This window comes from Phyllostomus hastatus, unplaced genomic scaffold (genome assembly GCF_019186645.2).
Source record: "Phyllostomus hastatus isolate PE091 unplaced genomic scaffold, TTU_PhHast_1.1 phas_contig_86, whole genome shotgun sequence".
Taxonomy (NCBI): Eukaryota; Metazoa; Chordata; class Mammalia; order Chiroptera; family Phyllostomidae; genus Phyllostomus; species Phyllostomus hastatus.
The window spans coordinates 61,522,368-61,542,957 of NW_025333977.1; the positions used below are offsets into that span (position 1 = coordinate 61,522,368).

Below are 20,590 nucleotides of genomic sequence, written 5' to 3' on the forward strand. Positions count from 1 at the left end.
AAGTTCAGCAAATTACCTAGTTCCTTAGAGCCCTGATACTTCAGGTGGCTGTTGATGCCACTGCATACCACAGATTACTAAAATTCTCCTTTTTGCCTGCAAGGGGGTCATTCCAATCCTCAAGCTCTAACATGTGAAGAACTCTATGCCACAATCCATTCTTGAGGATTTGTTTCCTTATAGGCAAAAAAAGCATATGTGCCACATTCCAATCAGGTAAAGGGAAACCACTCTGAATACCTATGATGGCAAGTTCTGCAACTGAAATTGGTTACACAGTGGTGGAAGAGCCAAGGAGATGGCAAAACAAACCTGAGATTAGCAACATCAGGGAGTCACTTCCATTCATAGAAGCAAAAGTGAGGAACTATATTAAGTGGACCAGAGGCTAAGAGTGCCTGGAAGAATCTGGGAGTGTGGCAGGAGCTGAGGCCACAGAGGGACCATGGTCATTGCTATTACCAGAAATGTTGTCCAAAATAGAGAGTAGGAGAAATATCTTGCTACCTCCTGGTCTTACATACCAATCTCCTGCCAGTGGCAGGGGTCACTCTTCCTATGACACAGACTTTAACATTGGAAGGTTCAGGAAGAGATCTGATAGCCAATAGTCCCCAGAGTTGCCAAGAAACAAATGTGGTTAGCCTTTTCAGTACAGGTAGGTTTACTCAGGAGGAGAAACTATTCCTCCCTCCACCTTGGGGTAGACTGCTCTAGTTTCATTAAGCAACTTCCACTGGCCAGTGAGAAAGGCATCAGACTCCATGTGGCAATTGACCTATAATAAAGCTATTAGGAGAGTGAAAACTGACAAAGAATACATTAGGATATTTACTAGGAGGAAGAAATTGAGGTAAAACAGATAATGATTTATGAGAAATGAAGGAAATCAGATTAATTTGGCAAAAATTTTGACAGAAGACAACATGACAGAAGTCCAAACATATGATACTGCCAGACCAAGGAGGTTGAGGATGCTTTTTAGAGCATAGAGACTCTATTTAACTAATTTTATTTATCATGTGAGATGGCATTATGAATAGGTGGCAAATATTCTCAGATTACCATGATAAATTGTTATTCCCAATGAAAGTGTGAAGGACTATAGGTAATTACATGAAATTTAGCCACACAGAAATTAAATATCAACAACTGTTCACTGATGTTGAAATTTATTCAGTTTTCCAGTAGAAGCCATAGAAGCCAACATGGATTGTTAAAGTTAAAAAAGATACCCCTGGCTGGGGTGGCTCAGTGGATTGGGTACTGGCCTGTGAACCAAAGGGCCACTGGTTCGATTCCCAGTCAGGGCACATGCCTGGGTTGCAGGCCAGGTCTCCAGTTAGGGATGCGTGAGAGCCAACCACACGTTGATGTTTCTCTCCTCCTCAGTCTCCCTCTCTTCTGCTTTCTCTAAAAATAAATAAAATATTTATTAATAAGAAAAATCACAAGGATTTTGATTTTAAAACCATGTACAGTCAAGTGAGTAGGGTACAAGGCTGTTATGTCTTTAATGATACATGTCTGTTACTTTGTCTACAGTGTTGGACATAATTAGTAATAGGAATGCTGTGTATTTTTTTTCTACATTTCTATTTTCTACCAGTGAGTAATTCAAACCAGCACATGGAAAACATGGGATGAGCAAAAAGTCTAAATTATATACAGGTTTGAATATTGGCTCTTTGAGGGATAAACTGTGTTAAAAATACAATTCCAGGGATTCAAATTCCTAAGGGAATCGTGTGACTCTTTTTTCCCCCCTTAAGATTACATAAATGCCATGGCATTTGTTGCAAAGAGATTATTTGTAATTTTTCTTTGTTCCACTCTGCACATTACATTACATTACCAAATTTTTATAGCTAGGACTTCTATTGACATCAGAAGATATCAAATAATCCTTACCAATTCTGTTAGTCTTTCCGAAGTATTTTAACTCCAGGAAAATATTAATTTTGATATCTAAATAACTTACAGTATTATATTTAAAGAGAATATATGTAGAATCACAAAACATTTAAAACTCTAAGGAGACTTCTGGTCAAGATGGCAGCATAAGCAGACATGGCATACCTCTTCACACAACCACGTCAAAATTACAACTAAAATATAGAACCACCATCACTCATAATGGTCAGAAATCAGGTTGAATGGAAATCTGACAAGTATGGAATTAGAGAAACCACATCCATCCAGACTGGTAGGAGGGCCACAGATGCAGAACAGGCTGCTACCTCACTCATGTTTGGTGGATAAAAATTTGGGAGGGATATCCTGTAAACGAGGAGTCCAAGCCCTACACCAGGCCCCACAACATAGGATTCCAGTGCCACAAAGATAATTCCCCACAACTTCTGGTTGAAAAACCCAGCTGGGACTGAGACAGTGGAAGAAACTTCTGGAATCCTAAACAGTTCCTCTTACAGACCCACACATGGACTCACTTATTCCGATTCACTCCCACTGAGCTCCAGCTGCAAGGTAGCAGCTTGAAAAGCACCAGTGGTATACAAGGAGAAACTGAAGTGTCTGGCATCAAGGTGAGCAGAGGCCATTGTCTCTTTTTGAAAGCCTCCCCCAACAAATCTGGCAGGCTGGTGCTATATCTGAGACTCCATCAACCTGGCTAACACTTTTCGTCTCACCTTGAAGATCCCCAGAGACTCCACCCCACCCAATTTATGGGCCCACCTAAGATGCTTTTCCATACAAATGGTTGGTCTTGGCTCATGCTTCACTACTTCCAAAATCCCTCAAAGAAGCAAGAGCTTGCCTCAGTGAGCCCCAGGCTCAGTACTAACAGTAGCTAGCCTAGATTCACAGCTTGGCTTCACCTGGGAATCTCCAAACATAAGTAGCAGCCATCTCAGATTGATTTATAGCTCAGGCAGGGTGGCCCTGGGTAAAACACAGCTGGGGGCTGACCTTGGCCTGCACCACCCAGGAAACCCCACCTCCAGCACACTCAATGGACAGCTACAGACCATGCTGGAGCACCATCGCCCTGCCCCTGCACAGTTAATCCTCCACGGAGGGCAGGAGTTGGTGGTCAGTGGTCACAGCCAGTACTTGAAGCTGTTTGGCCTGGGTAAATCTCTCCCACTGATCTGCAAACAGCAAACAAGGCTCAACTACAAGAAGAGGGTGTATTCAGCCCACACAAAGGGTGTACCTCAAGTACCCAGTTTGGGTGATGGGGGAAGCTATCTGTTCCACTGGACCCTACAGGACACCTACTATATTAGGCTACACTAGCAAGATGGGGAGTCATAGCAGCTCTACCTAGTACATAGAAACAAACACAGGGAGGCTGCCAAAATGAGGAGACAAAGAGACATGGCCCAAATGAAAGAACAGATCAAAACTCCAGAAAAAGAACTAAACCAAATGGAGATAAGCAATCTATCAGACACAGAGTTCAAAACACTGATTACAACGATGCTCAAGGAATTTAGGGAGGACTTCAACAGCATAAAAATATCCAGTCAGAAATGAAGGATACACTAATTGAAATAAAGAACAATTTACAGGGAAACAATAGTAGAGTGGATAAAGCTGAGAATCAAATTAATTATATAGAACACAAGGAAGGCAAAAACAACCAATCAGAACAAAAAGAAGAAAAGAATCCAAAAAAAAAAAATGAGGATGGCATAAGCATCCTCTGGGACAACTTCAAGAAATCCAATATTCATATCATAAGGGTGCCAGAAGGAGAAGAGAAAGGGCAAGAAATTGGAAATCTATCTGAAAAAATTATGAAAGAAAACTTCCCTAATTTGGTGAAGGAAATAGACATGCAAGTCTAGGAAGTACAGAGAGTCCCAGACAAGATGTATGCAAAGAGGCCCACTCCAAAACACACCATAATTAAAATGCCAAAGGTTAAAAATAAAGAGAGAATATTATAAGCAGCAAGAGAAAAGCAGTTAGTTATATACAGGGAGTTCCCATAAGACTGACAGCTAGTTTCTCAAAAAAAAAAACTTTGCAGGCTAGAAGATATTGGGAAGAAATATTCAAAGTCATGAAAAGCAGAGGACCTACAGCCAAGATTTCTCTAACCAGCAAAGCTATCACTTAAAATTGAAAAGTAGATAAAGAGCTTCCCAGGCAAGAATAAAACTAAAGGAATTCTTCATCACCAACCATTACGATATGAAAGGTTAAAGGGACTTATTTAAGAAAAAGAAGATTAAAACTATGAACAGTAAAATGGCAAAGAATAAAAGTCTATTAAGAATTGAATCTAAAAAACCAACTAAGCAAACAAGAAGAACAGAGACAAAATCAATGATAGAGTGTTCTGATGGTTACCAGATGAGAGGGGGTATGGGGGAATGGGTGAAGATGTGAGGGGATTAAGAAGTACGAATAGGTAGTTACAGAATAACTATGGGGATATAAAGTACAGTATACAGAGTGGAATAGCTGAAGAACTTATATGCATGATCCATGTATGAACAACAGTGTGGGGATTGCCTGAGGGAGTAGGGAGTTGCTGCATGGAGGGGTGTCAAGAGGCAAAATCAGGACAATTCTAATAGCATAATCAAGAACATATAAAAATAATTAAAATAGTTAATAAACAGTTAAAAAATAAATAAAACTAGAAGAAGCCTTGGTGATTGTCTAGTTTTATTTTCCCAAGTTTATAGATGAGGAAACACACCAAGGAAATTTAGTAATTTTTTTTCCCAGAAGCACATAGGTCATTAGTGACAGACTAGGACAGGAATCCATTTTTTTTTCAGGTAATCTACAAAAGCATTCTTTCAGAAATGCTTCAGTTATAAGTAAAACTTCATTCGTGTGAGATATATATATATATATATAGAGAGAGAGAGAGAGAGAGAGAGAGTTCTGGTACATGGTCATAAACAGTTGCAAATATCATATAGTCTTTTTTATTCCTAAAAGAAATGACTGCCTTGTTTCTTGGCTCTGTAGCATTCTTCACTGTTCTCAGTTTCAGGTTATTTGCATATAAATTCTTCTGTTCAGAGTCATTTTACAAACTGGTTTTTCCTTGTTTGTCTATTAAGAATTCTTTCCAACTTTTTTCAGGCTTCCGTTCTGTCTTCCTCTCTCAACCTGAAGACTTTTTAAATCTTGGCTATTGAATGTGGAACTCTCTTATCTTTTAATTTGTAGTTTTATGGACTGCAACAGATAGGAACCAGAAAACCAAAAATGCAAGTCCCACCCTGGCCAGTGTGACTCAGTTGGCTGAAGCATCATCCTGTAAGCTGAAAGGTTGTGGGTTAGATTCCCAGTCAGGGCACATGCCTTGGTTGCAAGTTTGGTCCACAGGGGTTGCATGAGAGGCAACCAATTGGAGTTTCTCTCTCACACTGATGTTTCTCTCCCTCGCTCTCTCCCTCCCTTCCTCTCACTCTAAAATCAATGAGCATGTCCTCCAGTGAGGATTTAAAAAAAATTGCTGCACACCAATGGTAGGTAGGCCTTCCATGGGGGACATATTTATGTGCCATGCACATAGGCAGGCCTGCACTGAGCTAAGGAGACTAAAGCTTCAGGGTCCCTTATTTGCACAGGCTCCTACTAAAGCCTTCAGACGAACCCTAGCATTCATACGTTTCAGAAGATTTTTCAAAAATAACCTATTTTAACTCTAATCATGCAAGAACATTCTCTATTTCACTCAGATGCCCTCTCCATCATGCTTGCCTTTTGTGCAGTGGTGGGGATCAAGCTAAGGGAACCTGAGTTGGTAGATACATCTAGTTTGATACAACATTCTCAAAGACTTCCAGGTATAATTAAATAATCATATCCTAGTGCATGACTAGCATCTAGTAATGTTTCAACCCTTCACTGCATGAATTCAAAAGGGGCTGAGAACATTTTACTCTCTGAACAGGTCCTATGAGCAGTCTACCATCACATGTAAGAGGATAGTGAAAAAGAAACAGTTATTTTATTTTGTTTTATTTTATTTTATTTTATTTTATTTTATTTATTTTATTTTATTTTATTTTATTTTATTTTATTTTATTTTATTTTAATTGTTGTTCAAGTACAGTTTTCTGTCTTTTACTCCCATCCCAGCACACACCTCCATCTGCCCCACATCCCTCCTTAATATTTGTATAAAAGATAGTTGTTGAAAGAGTAATATGTTATATATGTCTTAAGCAGGTAGTCAATACAAATTAACATGACTTTTTGAATTTCGTGTTTATAGTACCCACCAGCTTTTCCAAATTGTTATTTCTGATTTCTCATTCTAAATAAAGATTTGGTGTCATACATAATTGAGGATTTATTTTTGTATTCTTTTTTTCTTAAAAGCTCCCCTCCCCAAAACTTTTGTAAGTTTTAGTCCCAAACAAATCCTAGATCATTCCTTGGGTGACTAACTTTCCAAAGTTAATCCTTTCATGCTTCAGGACAGCCTGATCCTGGTTCATTCTGGGAGACTGAATTCAGCAGGATTTGTGCAGAAAGACCTATTATGAGCAACCAAGAAGTCAAAACAGGCAAAAACAAACAAAATAAACAAACAAAAAAAAACACCTCTTCTGGAAAGTTCAATAAAAAGATCAACATGGGAGAACTTGAATTTGTTGACAAGTTTAAATGGATCATCATGGGTCCAGAAAAAAGACAAGTTCAGAAGCCTCACAGGCTCAAATATACAGCAGAGCAAGTGGTTGCACCTAAGAATGTTCCTATGAAAAAGTTGGCATTTCTAGGACTTGTTTTTATGAACGCCCACTGCCTAATAGGGAGATAGTTTGGCTTATTTCAACTAGTCAGCATGGGCACTATAACCGCTGTCAATTGTCAAGGGATAGGTTTTAACATTCATATGACTTCAAGACTACAGCCTCTAGGGATCAAAATCACTACTTAATTTTATTTACATTAGTACTGTTAGGATATATAATTGACCCTTTAGGGAAACTAAATGGAGCAGGAAAAAAAATAGATTTTATCAACACACACATTAAGTTCTGGGGTCCCAGAAGAAGGGGGATTTTTTCCTGCTTTGTTTTCATGGAATTTGAGGGGAGACAATAATGGGGTTTCTCTCTTCCACAAATTTATGATAATCTGATTTCTGATGCAGAAATTGACTGAATTTTCCTACTCATCATGATATCTCAGTCATAAAATTAGCTGACCAGTAATTTAGTTCAGAGGCACAACTCATTTGTGATATAAGAAGTTTAGATGCCAGGTGTCCAATCACCCAGAGTAGTGTCTTTATACTCTCACTTACTTACATTTTATATAGTAATGTGAGAAAACAGTTGGTACTCAATATTAATTGCTTAGTAGATTGAGATGCAACTTGGTGCTATAGAAGAAAACAAGAGCTTTAAAGTTACACAGACCAAGTATTCATTCCTGATTCTGATTTGGGCAAATTATGTAAAATCTCTATAACTCAGTTTTGTCATCTGTAATGTGTGAATAAGAAAACCCATCTTGATAAGGCAGTCAGAGAAAGACAAATACCATAAGATCTCACTTATATGGGGAATCTAATGAACAAACTGAACAAACAAAAGAGAAATAGACTCATAGATACAGAGAACAGACTTACAGCTGTCAGAGGAGAAGGAGGTGGGGGGGTGAAAAAGTTGAAGGGAATAACAATTAAGCAAAAAAAGCATATTCTTTGTTTTTCAAAATGTTTATCAATATAATATAATCAGTGATTTCAAATTAAAGGGTTAGTGAAGAAAAAAGAAAACTCACTTTGGAAAGCTGTGCTGAAGATTCAATGAAGTGATTTTTGAAAATTTCTTTTCATGGGTGCCTAATAAACTGGGACCATTGGTAATCGATACATAAAATCCTCAACTTCCTAAGAAGTCCAGCATTTAACAGACTTTTGCACATAATATCATCTGACCCACATATCTATACTATAATATACGTATTACCGTATATTTTTACCAGTAGGGAACAGTAATTTTATCCACATTAAACAGCTGACAAGTAGGGGGTGAAAAGACTACAACCAAATCTTCTAGCACCATCTTAGCTTTCCAATAGAGAAGCTGTGTAAGATATTGTGTGTTTCTAAATGATTAATTCTATTGCCCTCAATCCTGCCTCAATTCACAGTCAAGGTGTATGAAGTAAGCATGCTTTAGAAACATTACTTTGATTATAAAAATATATCAGAATTAAAATGTAATTTTGATGTTTTTTAGCAGACAAAGCAAGAACCCATCACTTAAAGATATTAGGGAGTCGACATTTTTAGATAAAAACATAAGATGTCAAAACAAAAAAGTTATAATACTTCCAAGCCATAATTCATTATTTTAATGAGACTTGAAATTGACTCAAGTAGAAAAATAAGCATGATCCTTCTGACCAGAAGAATATGTTGAATGAATTGATTTTGTATCCACAAGTTACAAAGAATGTCTGCAATTTCAAATCTGTCATAGCTCTATCTGGAACACTACTCGTGCTCAGTCTTCTAAATTACCTCCCCTTTCTGGCCATTGTCAGTTTCTCCTACTGTTTCTTTTATTCCAGTTGGCTAAGAGTATGAAAATATGTTTACAGAAAATACATTCAGATGGACAGTAGCAAGAACCCTGTGGGGGGCAGTATGGTGTTCTAAGATTCTTTTTTTCTTTAAATCTGAGTGTGAATCTTCACTGTGACTTGTAGACTAATGCCATTGGCAAGTGTTTAACTGATGATCTCCCCAATTCCCTAAATTACTAAAAAAAAGATTAATAAAAATGACAATATTTACTTAGTGGTAAATGTTTTATATATTTTAATTCCCATAACAACTATGTGAAGTAATTACTTTTAATATCTTCATTTTACAGGTGAACACACTGAGATATTAAAAGACTAAGGAACTTGTCCAAGGTTGTACAGCTTTTAAGAAGCATCACTGAAACTCAAATCTTTTTATTTTTATTTTGCTAACAGCTCCCAAATAATACTATCTATATATTGCTATTTGTAAGAATTCTTTAAGTTCCTTTAATGTTCATGGTACATAGGAGACTTTGAATAAATGCCAGCTCCTATCTTTTTGTATCTATGTAGTACTTTTAGTATTCTTGAAATAGTTTACATTTATTATTTTATTTATTTTTCTGACAGATATGGAAACTGAGGAAATATGGGACTGAATGATATCAACAAGTTATGAGAGGAACTGGTCCATGGGACCAGGGTTTCTCGCTTCACATTTGCTACCTTCTCCTCTACAAACCTGTCAACATCCCACAAGAAGAGATTTATTTTTCTCTTGGGTCTTCTTCTCATTTTTGGCTCCAGGCAGAAAGGCATATGCTTATTTTCATAAATGGATAAGCATCTTGATGTTACAGAACCTGATAACACACACTTAAAATGATTATTGCGTGATCTTTGGGTTCATTGTGGCAGAAGGCCACTCAGCTAGACTTTTTGCTTCCTTGCAATGACAAACCTCAGTGGAATCTGGGCTGCAGAGAGCTGAGGCTGTGTGCTGGCTGCCATCAGAGCAAGTGCAAGCAAGTCCCCCAAAGCTCAGCTCTTACAACATTGTGTAACTCAAACATTCCTGCAAGGCACCGCCCACTTTTTCCAGTGGGAATCTACTAAAATGATCTTCTTGGAGGCAGCGTGTAAGCAGGGGGGAAGGGTATGAAATATGTACTTTTGAAGGATATTGTGGATGGGAGAGTGGGTGGAGATGGGAGGGGGGATGACAAGCAAAGATGGAAAAAATAGCCAGCACTGTCACCAAAATATTCTGCTCAAGGATGAGAGAGTACACCCTACAGCTGTTAGCACTGTTCAGCATATTTTGCATATTTACATATACCAAGTATTTCCAAATAGCCTTGTGTTTGTTTTAAAATCCCACACAGACATGTCTGGTAAAGCTGTTACAGTGGAAAGCTTATTTTCTTGGTGATGTGTGCAAAACTGCTTTAAAATTTTGTATATATACTGTAGGTAGAGCAGAAGAATCAGTTATTACCCACATTTTAGAGAAATCTGGATTAGTTCATCAACCCATCAGACAAAATTCAGAGCAAAATAAATGTCTTTTAAGGCAAAGAAGGTACTGGTTGTAGGAACCGATTTTTAAAATTATTTTGGGGGGGTTCAACACAAAGTGAAACAGATAATCACCCAGTGATCATTGGTTGGTCCCGACACCATCAAAGTGTTGCTGTTGGCTCTTTTCTTTGATTTGTGAGGTTTTTGATTTTTTTTAACTTTTTGGGGTAAGAAAAATCATAGCACTGGATAGATTTCTCATATAGCCGTTTTCTTTTGGAAACATAAAACACCACAAAACCATACATAGACCATTTGTAAAAGATTAGGAAACTTCCAGCAGGAGGAATGGGGCTGCTTAAAGCTATATTTTTATTTTAGCAAGATCCACAAGAAAAGGATAGAGTATCGTGCTTAAAGGGGAACAGATTTTGTATTTTTTGGCAGGATATTAAATCCTCTGTTGCTATATTTGGCTCCCTGCAAATAGCCTCTTGCACAAGTGCAAAACAAAGATCAATGCTGGTGTTCTTCATTCAGCCACAGCCAAACTTGGTATGGAAAGTAAAACAGTTGTGCTTGAGTGTTGTTTTTAAGAGAGTGTCTAGCTCATTTATTGATCAACTGCATTTTCGAGTAGAGGTACCTACTTTACACATTAAATGTATCAAAACATGTTTGCTTTCCATAACAGTTTTTCCACTGCTTAACTGATAGCAGATGCCATGATTCAATCTAGACAGAAATGTAAAAAGCTTTACCACGTCAATGTGGTCATATACATAGACATTTAGTCAAATGTGTATAAGCAAGTCAAATGAGATGCCTGGAGACTTAGAACATCACAGCATGGGCATATGTTCCCAAAAAAGGAAGCAAAACAATTAAATGGTAGTGATTGTCCCCAAAGAAAACACACTTCAGCTAGGAAGAATCTGCACCAGATGTCCCGCTTTCCACCCCCCTGAGCGCCTGTCTGAAATAAATACCACATAACCCTTTGGATCCCAAGGCACTATAATAATCCCATGAAATGTTTAATAGAGCAACAGGACTTTCCTTCATATGCAGTTATTTAAGTGAATATGAATCTTACACAAATGACCATTGCAAATATAGAACATGCCCTGCTACTTTCGATGTAAATTCCTCCAGATTATAAGGCTGGTAAAAAATGATTGAAATCTAATAGTAATGGTGGTATGTAGAATGGCTCCCCCAAAATGTTCACATCTCAATCCCCAGAACCTGTGAATATGTTGCCTAACAGTTAAGAGACTTTGTGGATGTAATTAAATTAAGGACTTTGAGACTGGGAGATTATCATGGATTATCCAGGTCAAGCCAATAAAATCACAAAAGGCCTTAAACATGTAAGAGGGAAACAAAAGAGGGTCAGAGTGATGCCTTATGAGAAGGATTTGACCAGAGTTGCCAGTTTTGGAGATGGAGGAAGGCGGGCATTAGCCAAAGACTCCAGATCCTGAAAAGAGAAAGGAAACAGATTCTCCCTTGGAGTAAAGAGAAGGAAGGCAGCTGACACTTTGATTTTAATGCACTGAGACCAAGGCCAAATGTCTGACCTACAGAGCCATAATATAATATATTTATATTGTTTTAAGCCATTGAATTTGTGCTAATTTTGACAGCATCCATGGAAAACTTGTAATACTAGTCTAGTCTAAATATATGGCAGACTGTTCAAAAGCCAGTGCCAAATTATTTCATCTGTAATGCTGGAGGGTCTGCTGATTTAAATACTGATTTTCAGACTATTTTGCTTTCACATTAAAGACACATTTAGTAAGAAAATAGAAGACCCATGTCAGGAAACTCTTGCTTCCTTTAAAAATATAAGGTCTTGGACTTCTTCATAAGGTACATTTCTTCAATTGTCAATGTATTGTTAGGAAAGTTTCCTTTCTTTTTTCCATACTACTTATAGCAAATTCTGTACCAATAAATGTAAAAACTATGTGTGTGTATATATGTGTGTGTGTGTGCGGGCACACACACACACCTCCCAAAGAGTCAATTGATAAATTTAGAAACATTGTTTTAAAAGATTCATAAGCTTCCTGATGTTATGTAATACAGCCCATTTCACTTGTTCTCCAGTTAATACTTGTTTTATAACCCATTCTTCACTGTAACATATATTGGAGAACCCAACATAACCAGTATTTACAAAACATTGTGCATTCATTCTTATGTGTTTAAACTTCAGTCACCTCAAAGTACTGTCAATTTGATGCAATACATACACCTATCTAGATATTTTTTCCAGTGCTCAAAACAGTTTTTGAATTTGTCAGTTGCGATGTCTTTTAGTGCTTCTGCTGTTTTTTGTTTGTTTGTTTGTTTCACCTCTTCCATATGGGCAAAACGTTTACCTTTCAGGACTTTTTTCATCCAGAGAAACAAACAAAAAAAGTCACTTGGGGTGAGACCGAGTGTATAGGGTGGGTGGTGCATGGGGGTCATGCCATTTTTGATCAAAAACTGCTGAACACTTATCGTGACATGGGCAGGTGTGCTTGTAAATCACGCTCATGAAATGGTCAAATGAGATGAAAGAGTCTTCAATAAAAATTTACTGAAGCCAATGCAGCTCTTCTTAATAATGCCAGCAGGTACACTGATACAGATGGGTTCCTAGAACACTCACCTAGTGCAGGTGGCCTGTGCTACAAGGGGCCTGCCTTCCCAAAGATAATTCTGGTTCTTCTGGGATCCCTCCTTTGTACATTCCCTGACTCTATAAATTAACTTAAACTCATATAAAAAGTATGATGTTTTAATTTCCAAAGGCATTTATAAGTTGCTTAATTAAATAAATAGAAAAAGAGATCTTTAGTTACTGTCAAGAAATGCATTAAACCAATGCTACATTAAATATAAACATTAAGTTCACATTAAGTTATTTATTGGACAAATTGAAGATGACATCTGTTTTTATTACAAAGTCCTCCATTATCTTATATCATCAACCCACAGTCACACCACCTGCATTTGAAGAGTGAATAGAAATACAAACATGTCTCTCTCCCCAAAACCAAGAAAAACAGAAAAACAAAATATGATTCTATAAGTCGTTTTAAAGCCAAGAGTTTTATGAATTTCATATCCTTTTGTAAATCAAGAATGACAACATGGCTAAGATTAGTTGATTTGTCTTTCTGGAAATGTAAAATTAAGTTAGCATAAAATTGCTCATGATTCAAACAAATCTGTAATTTCACTGTATTTCAAGGTTGTAAGATATTTCTATCATTACCTTTCAGTTCACTTAATCAAGTGACAAATATAAGTTTACCATACTACATAATTTTTTATAAAAAGCATATTATCTTACTTAGATTTAAATGATGAAAACAAATTGAACCTGTGTTTTCCTTTCAATATATGCACTTTAAAATGATACAAAGAATTCACATGAAAACCCTTCCCTATATTGTATATCCAGAAAAATGCATGGAATAATATTTTTTAATCAGATATAATATCCAAAATTGTAAATATCCTAAGAAATTAAATCAAGTTAATCATTATTAATTTTTGTGCTAGACACTACATAAGAAAATATGTACACCTAATTAGTATAAAGGGATATCATTTAAAAGGTTCACATCTTATGCATATACCAAAACAGCTAATTAAAGAATCTTGTATACTAAAAGAATTATTCTTAGGTCAAAATTTAGTAGTCCAAAAGCTGTTCAAAAGGAAGCTAATTGATGGTTACCTGCCCTTTTCTAGAGAGTCATTGTTTACTTACACGATGGAATTGGCAAGTTACATTTATTATTCCTTTGAATTTTAAAAGAGGGTTCAGATAAATTTGTTGGATTAAATTCATTTGCAATTTCAAGAGAACTGGTTTGGATCAATTATTTAAAACTATGAAAATATTTTTCACAAAAGAACACAATGGACAATACAAATTTAAAAAATTAAGATATTTTAAATGATAATGACTATTTCTATACTTTGGGAAAGAATATAGGGTAATATTTCCAGAAAGCACTAAAGGGAAAAAACCTACAAAGTTTGCTCTGTGACCAATATCCATGACCAAGTTACTAAGGTAATTAATATTTCGAAGCTACTGAGACTGAGGTTTTCTTGCAGGCTCCACCAATACCCCAATCTCCAGACTCATCGACTTCCGTGAAGTTTATATACTCAGTATTCTCAACATACATTGCTGAATTAAAACTTTAATCTAATTTTCCCAAAACAACTTTAATAATAGTTTTAATGTTTTAATACTAGATTTAAAGGACTCTTGGGCCATGATTTTAGGAAATAAATTGTAATATTTTTCTCAAAAGCCTTAAATTTTCTAAAAGATGTGCCTTTTATACTGGATGAAAGAATAAAACAAAACTGCAACCATAGGGTCCTGCATATTAAAATTGGCAGGCTGATCGCAGCCTTGGTCTCAAGCAGTTCCTGCTTTCTGCCATCCTGCCTGTTGTGAAGGTGATCAATCACAGGAATTCTAACTGCCATCAATACCCCTTTGTAACCGCAATGGTTCAACTGAACACTTTCCATCTTCAATAACTGACACAGTGTCAACATCTGCTTCCAATAAAGTTGTTAAAGTTGTTTCTCTTTCTCAAGCAGAGTAAATCTGCTGACTGAGATCGTAAATGGTTCTGTTTTTTTTTTTCTCCTTTACATGTGGACGATTTTTTTCCACCATATTTTGCAATTTTTCCTCCAAGGCAAGTAGAAAAAAAATTGAATAACTTCAAAAAAGATGTTTTTATTCCAGGTGCTAAGAAGCCCAAAATATAACTGAAAAATATAAACTTAGGTGATTTATTGAACCTGTTGCTTGGATTTTGGAGAAAATAATTCATAGGGTCCTAGATAAATAAAATTTTAGAATATGTAATAAAACTCAGAGTTGAACCTCCATACCACTTAAAACTTATTTACCTTCATAAATGGCATGATCAAATATTAGAGATAATTAAGAAATTTACATTTTATCTTCAACACCTAGCAGAAGGCAAAAATTCTCTTGCATTAATTTGTTACAGAAAAGCATAGTCATAGTTCTACTTCTGCAGAAATGGATATGGCAAGTAAAGAGGAGGGACATTGGTAGGCTCAGATTTATGATCTATTTACTCAACTGACAGACATTTGTGGTAGCTGTCATTTATTGAACATCTACTATGAATGGATGATTGATTACATATATACATATAATTTCCAACCGTCACAGCCCACCAGTATTGCTATCCCACTTTATTCATGAGATAAATAAATGAAACCCCAGATTACACCTATCTAATTGTGGCTAAGCCAAAATTCAAAGAATGACCTAACATTCAACCAAATGCTTTTTTCCATTAATTCATTCTACTTCTCCATTCATCCCGTGTCAGACCTCTAACACAAATACTTTCTTTTTCCACCACTTAATGCCACTGCCCCATTGACTCCATTCAGCAAATATTACCTAACAAAGGGACACTCAGTAAGAAATAGAATTCAGCTTCTTGAAATACGGTTTCTGATGGCTCCTTTAAATTACAAATACAACATTAAAACAGTCAGTAAATGTTAAAGTCAGTAGAGTCTGTTATATATTCTACAGGTCTTAGAGTAAGAATGGACAAATGCTACTTGCATCAGGCATATGAGTTCTCAATGGCAGGTTTTATGTCAGTGTCTAGAATTTGTTTTTTTTAAGTTTCTTATAAAGTTAAAAAATTAATTCCTCAATTATTTGTCATCCACTAGTTCTCATTTGCAAAATTCAAAGCAATCCTGGACATTTTTGCTTAAAATAATATTGTAAATAATTTTAATAGGAATGAGAAGAAAAAAATAGAGGAGGAAGTTAGGATTGAATGGTTATCCTTCTTAAGAAGGAACATTGATTTTTAAAAAGTTTAGAACCCTTTTCAAATAAACAGTGAGGGAACAATAACCCTTTAGGATTGAACTTGTCACTATTACGTTGTTCTTTAACTCATGATAGTTTAGGTCAAAGCATAGATTAGATGTCAAATAAATCAGATAATTTTCTAAGGTCTAGCTCACAGGTCTTCAGAAAGCTTGAATAATTTATAAAATTGTCAAAGTTAGAGTGGTTCTATAGGAAATTGAGGAAGGAAGTGGTAGCCCTCATTAAGGCAGTTTGGAAAACTCTTAAGTTCAATGGCATAATTTTGATGTGAGGAAACAAGACCCAGAGCATGATAGCATTTTAAACTTAAAACAAACTCAGAATATCATGCTAAATTACAACTCATCATCTTGCACACCTTCTGGTGGTAACAGTAATATGATCATATCAAGGGGATGCCAGACTATTATAGACAAGCACTCATTCTTTTTACTTAGATTTGGCCCACACCTTGTATATGCAAGGATCTAATCCAACACCTAGGTGGTGTTCTATGCCAACACCACCTAGGTGTGTTCTCACAAATCTTTCCTGTGTACAGCAGAATTTAGGTCCCCAGCTTTTCTTGGGCCTCAGAGCCAAGGAATATTTTATTCTAAGTTTGCCAGGAGTAACACAAAACCTAGTCTCAATTAAGGATGAGGTTACCTCGTTGTGTGCTCTCTCTCCTTCCATTCAGTTCAATGGAGAATAAGGAAAAGAGCAGAGAGTTCATACTTTTCTTCTCTTAATTGGAAAAATCCAATTGAATTATCTAAATGAGTGGGAATACAACACTGTTCTCAGAGAAGCTGCACAGAAAGTTAGTAAGTTCCAAGGGAAGAAGAGAAAAATAAATAATTCCTGTTGAGTTAACCCATGGGAACTACCAAATACTTGTCTCTGAGAACTCAGGAGGACACAAGATCAAACCAATTTTACAGATTCATTCAATTCTGTGCTCCACTAATTTAGGCAAATCACAAACAACTGCAATAATATCAAATTTTAAATCAAAACATAGATCATTTAACCAAGCCAGGCTCTAGAAATCTACATTCATGTCATTAATGAGTGGAAGATACCCTAAATGTGGACCTCACATTAGGTAAAAATGTGCAGTGTGCTAAGCAGAGTCTGATGAAGAAGACACAATGAATGGAGTGATAAGAATACAAGAAGACCTTGTATCAATTTATAACTCATGAGATGCACCAGGGAAGAAAACTAGTCCATAAAATACTGCTAAGAGAAATCTTTGAAAATTATCTGAGGGAACTCTGTCTAGTTAAGCGGGGGTTGTATTGTTCTTATACCTAAAATGTTCACATACACGACACACACATTTAAGATGAAAAGTGGTATTTCACTAAACATTGTATTTCATATGGGTCAGGACAGGGATGGGGGAGATCTGGAAAACATTTTTTTTACCAAAAAATATCTTTAAAACATTAACTTTTTAATATGACCCATCTTTGAAAAGAGCTGAAAAAAATAAGGGACTTTGCATTAAAAGTCCTTAAAATATTAACTGCTACTGTCATAATCTTCTCCTGGCAGAGTCTTAATGACAACTCCTGCTTCACTTTATTTAGATTCTGAAGGCATATCAACTTGAATCTGGGGTTTTCAATAATAAATTTAAAAAAACAAATTGTCAAGTTACTAACCTAATTTTAGTAATTGTGGTATAAATCCAAATTTCATTTGGGCCTAAATTATTTTGTTATAAAGAATTAAATAATCTAAAATCAGATTTGAAGCAAGAAAAAAACTTTGCAAAAACATATGTTTAAAATATTACATATGTAATTATGTTAGTTTTCAATTCACAATGATAGGTAATATTTTCAGAAATAGTCATTGAATTAAAGGCTTTGTAATGTGCTAGTACCTTCCTAAATATTATCCCTTCAAACTATCTCCAGGAAAAAAAATACTACTTAAAATATGACCTTAAAAATTACCATGAATTAATAATTAGGAACAAGAAAAATAAGTCACTGGCACTCAAAGGTAGCATGGTTAAATGCATTTTTTCCAATAGTTGGGTATAAAGCCTGGTTCCATTTATCAAGCTCAAATGGACTAAAAAGAGAATTACCTACTCTATGCAAACTCTTCATCTGATTGCAAGTTTATGCAAAACTTTTAAAATCAACCTACAAGTACTCTTTGGGAGAAATAAAAATAATGTAAAGAAATAATTTTCTTCAGTGTGGTCATTTAAAAAGTTCCTTTTCAAGCTATACAGATAATTCAAAGCTAAGTAAGCTAGTAAGGAATTAAATCTTCACTGAGATTTAATGTAATACAATACTATGTTGGTTTGGCTATGGTGCTACTTTTGTTAAAAGGGATAAACTATTAAACACTTGAGGTAACCTAGAAAGCACAGAGCGTATCACAGACATCTTAAAGACAAGCATTTTATACATTGTTGCCAGTGCTTCTCTGAGAGCAAGTTCTTTAAACAGAACTTAACAATTTTTACAATATTAAAAAAAATACATCCCTCAAAAATAGCCCATCAATGCTAAATCAAACTTTCTGTATTTCTACAAAAATAGATGCACATAGAGCTATAAAATTGTATTCCTGAAAGAATGAGCATCTTCATTTGCGGTTCATCTTTTCCTGACAAGGTGGTAGGTTCAAAAAATCAAAATGAAACAAAAATTAAACCATGTACTGATAAAAGCAAGACAAAAAGAAAGAGAGAAAGTGAGAGAGTTGCACAGTTGGCAAAGGCTCAGATGAGGGGAAAAACAAAAACAAAAATGCTTTTCTTCAATGTCTATGACCCACTCTGTTTTCTCAAGAAAAGGCTCTAAACCAAAGTCAGCTGGCTGACACTTCCTCTTCTTCTTCCATGTCCATTGTGTCCCACTGCGGAAGGGAACAACATCCTGGCAGCATCTTTTCCCAGTGGGCTCCAATCTGACTTACTAAAATTGTGTGTTTCAGTACCATGGTGATTCCTTGCTCTTGTCTTGGTGCTGTAGACCTAAAAAAAAGTGACAATGAGGAAAATGAAAGCATTAATATATATAACATTCAAAAATTGGACACAATCTCAATGCATTGAGTGCAGAAACCAAAAAAGAATCTAGGCAACTATGAGGTATGACCTAAGGAACACCTGATCTCCAAGGAACTTCTGTGCTTGAGCTCAAAATTTGCAAAATGTCAATCAACAGGTGAAAAAACTCTAGACTAGAATAATGCTATTTGTACAACACAAATTCTTTACTGTGGTTTTTACTTCATTGGAATATTAGTGAATAAAAATAAAATAAAATAAACCATTTTATTTATAATCTCAAAAGGAGCTGATATTGGAGAAAAATTGTGTAAACAATCTTTGGGGCATTTAGGCAACACTTCAGTTAATATATTTCAAAACAAAAAGTATATGTTTTGGTCTAAAGTAGTGAAAAAATTCTTATGTTATTTTGAAATGTATTCCACTATAGGATTGTTATAAATCATGATGAACAATTAGATATGGTTAAAAACTGACTCTAGTATTGTCAGCAAAATAGATATAGTTGGCTTGCAGCTAATAGCACAAACTTACATTCTATTTATAAATTTAATATTTTTATCACATCTTCCTCCAGAAAATATTTAAGATGGCTAACCAAAATCCAAACTTCATAACAAGAAAATAAAATTTATAGGTAAATTTGAAATAATATTGACAAAAGGAAAATATATGCACAAGTAGGAATTCCAACTCATAGCTAAATCAATTAGGAAGAAGTTTATCGAAGAGGGAACCAAACAAAAAATGTGACTCTGATGGGGCAATCATGAGTGAACTGACCATTTCCATTATGAGCAATTAGCATAGCTCCGCATCCCCTTGAAGGTCACTTTCTTCAGTTTCCTTTATTTTTGTCCTGGGGCATAATTGTTTCAAAGAGTAAAGATTCAGAATAATGGTTGCTCTTATTTTTTTTTATTTTTTAAGAGATTTTATTTATTTATTTTTAGAGAGAAAGGGTGAAAAGAGAGGGAAAGAAACATTTGTTGGTTGCCTCTCTCACACCCCCAGCTGGAGACTGGCTTGCAACCCAGGCATGTGCCATGACTAGGAATCAAACTGGTGACTTTTCCCTTTGCAGGAAGATGCCCAACTCACTGAGCCACACCAGTCAAGGTGCTCTTAATTTGTTTCAAACCAAATACCAAAATGTGAAGGTTAGGCTATTAAATAAGTGACCAAAATGCTGCCTGATTGCTGTTGTGTGGGTGTTAGTGTCACAGTCTGTCTTCTTGATCCTTGATCTAAAACTGTTTAAATCTGGGCTGGATGTCAGAAATAGAATTGTTAAATGAGCCAGTATGGTTTTCAACTGCAATTGTTACTAAAACAGCTGCAGTGATTTAATTTCCTGTCTCTCCAACTTGTCAAAGAATTTTATAAAACAATGGATATTATTACAAAACAGACACGATTAGTTAGTCATTGATGAGAGACATTAAGACAATCTACAAAACAGACTCTGCAAAGGGAGAGAAAACAAATCGAAGACGAAGCAACTCATAGAACTACATCACTGTCTTCATTCTGTGGCTCTTGTATATTAGGAAAAAGCAACACTTCTGAAGAAAGATTAGTCCCATCTTCATTTTTTTCTCATGTGTACTAGTATCACG

The 20,590-nt window shown here is 35.7% G+C and overlaps 1 protein-coding gene across 4 annotated transcripts in view; it reads right to left on the bottom strand.

Annotated features, from left to right (window-relative positions):
• Positions 1–1,353: 1,353 nt before the first annotated feature.
• The window catches only part of VGLL3 (vestigial like family member 3), a 59,450-nt gene continuing 40,213 nt past the window's right edge, over positions 1,354–20,590 (bottom strand). For 3 of the 4 annotated variants that reach the window (XM_045851724.1, XM_045851727.1, XM_045851726.1), the window contains exon 4: positions 12,916–18,932. In XM_045851724.1, the coding sequence (XP_045707680.1) occupies positions 18,889–18,932 (44 nt within the window). In that variant the 3' untranslated portion in view covers positions 12,916–18,888. Of the gene's footprint in view, positions 1,414–12,915; positions 18,933–20,590 lie in introns of those variants that run through there. The other variant, XM_045851725.1, reaches the window with a different exon arrangement.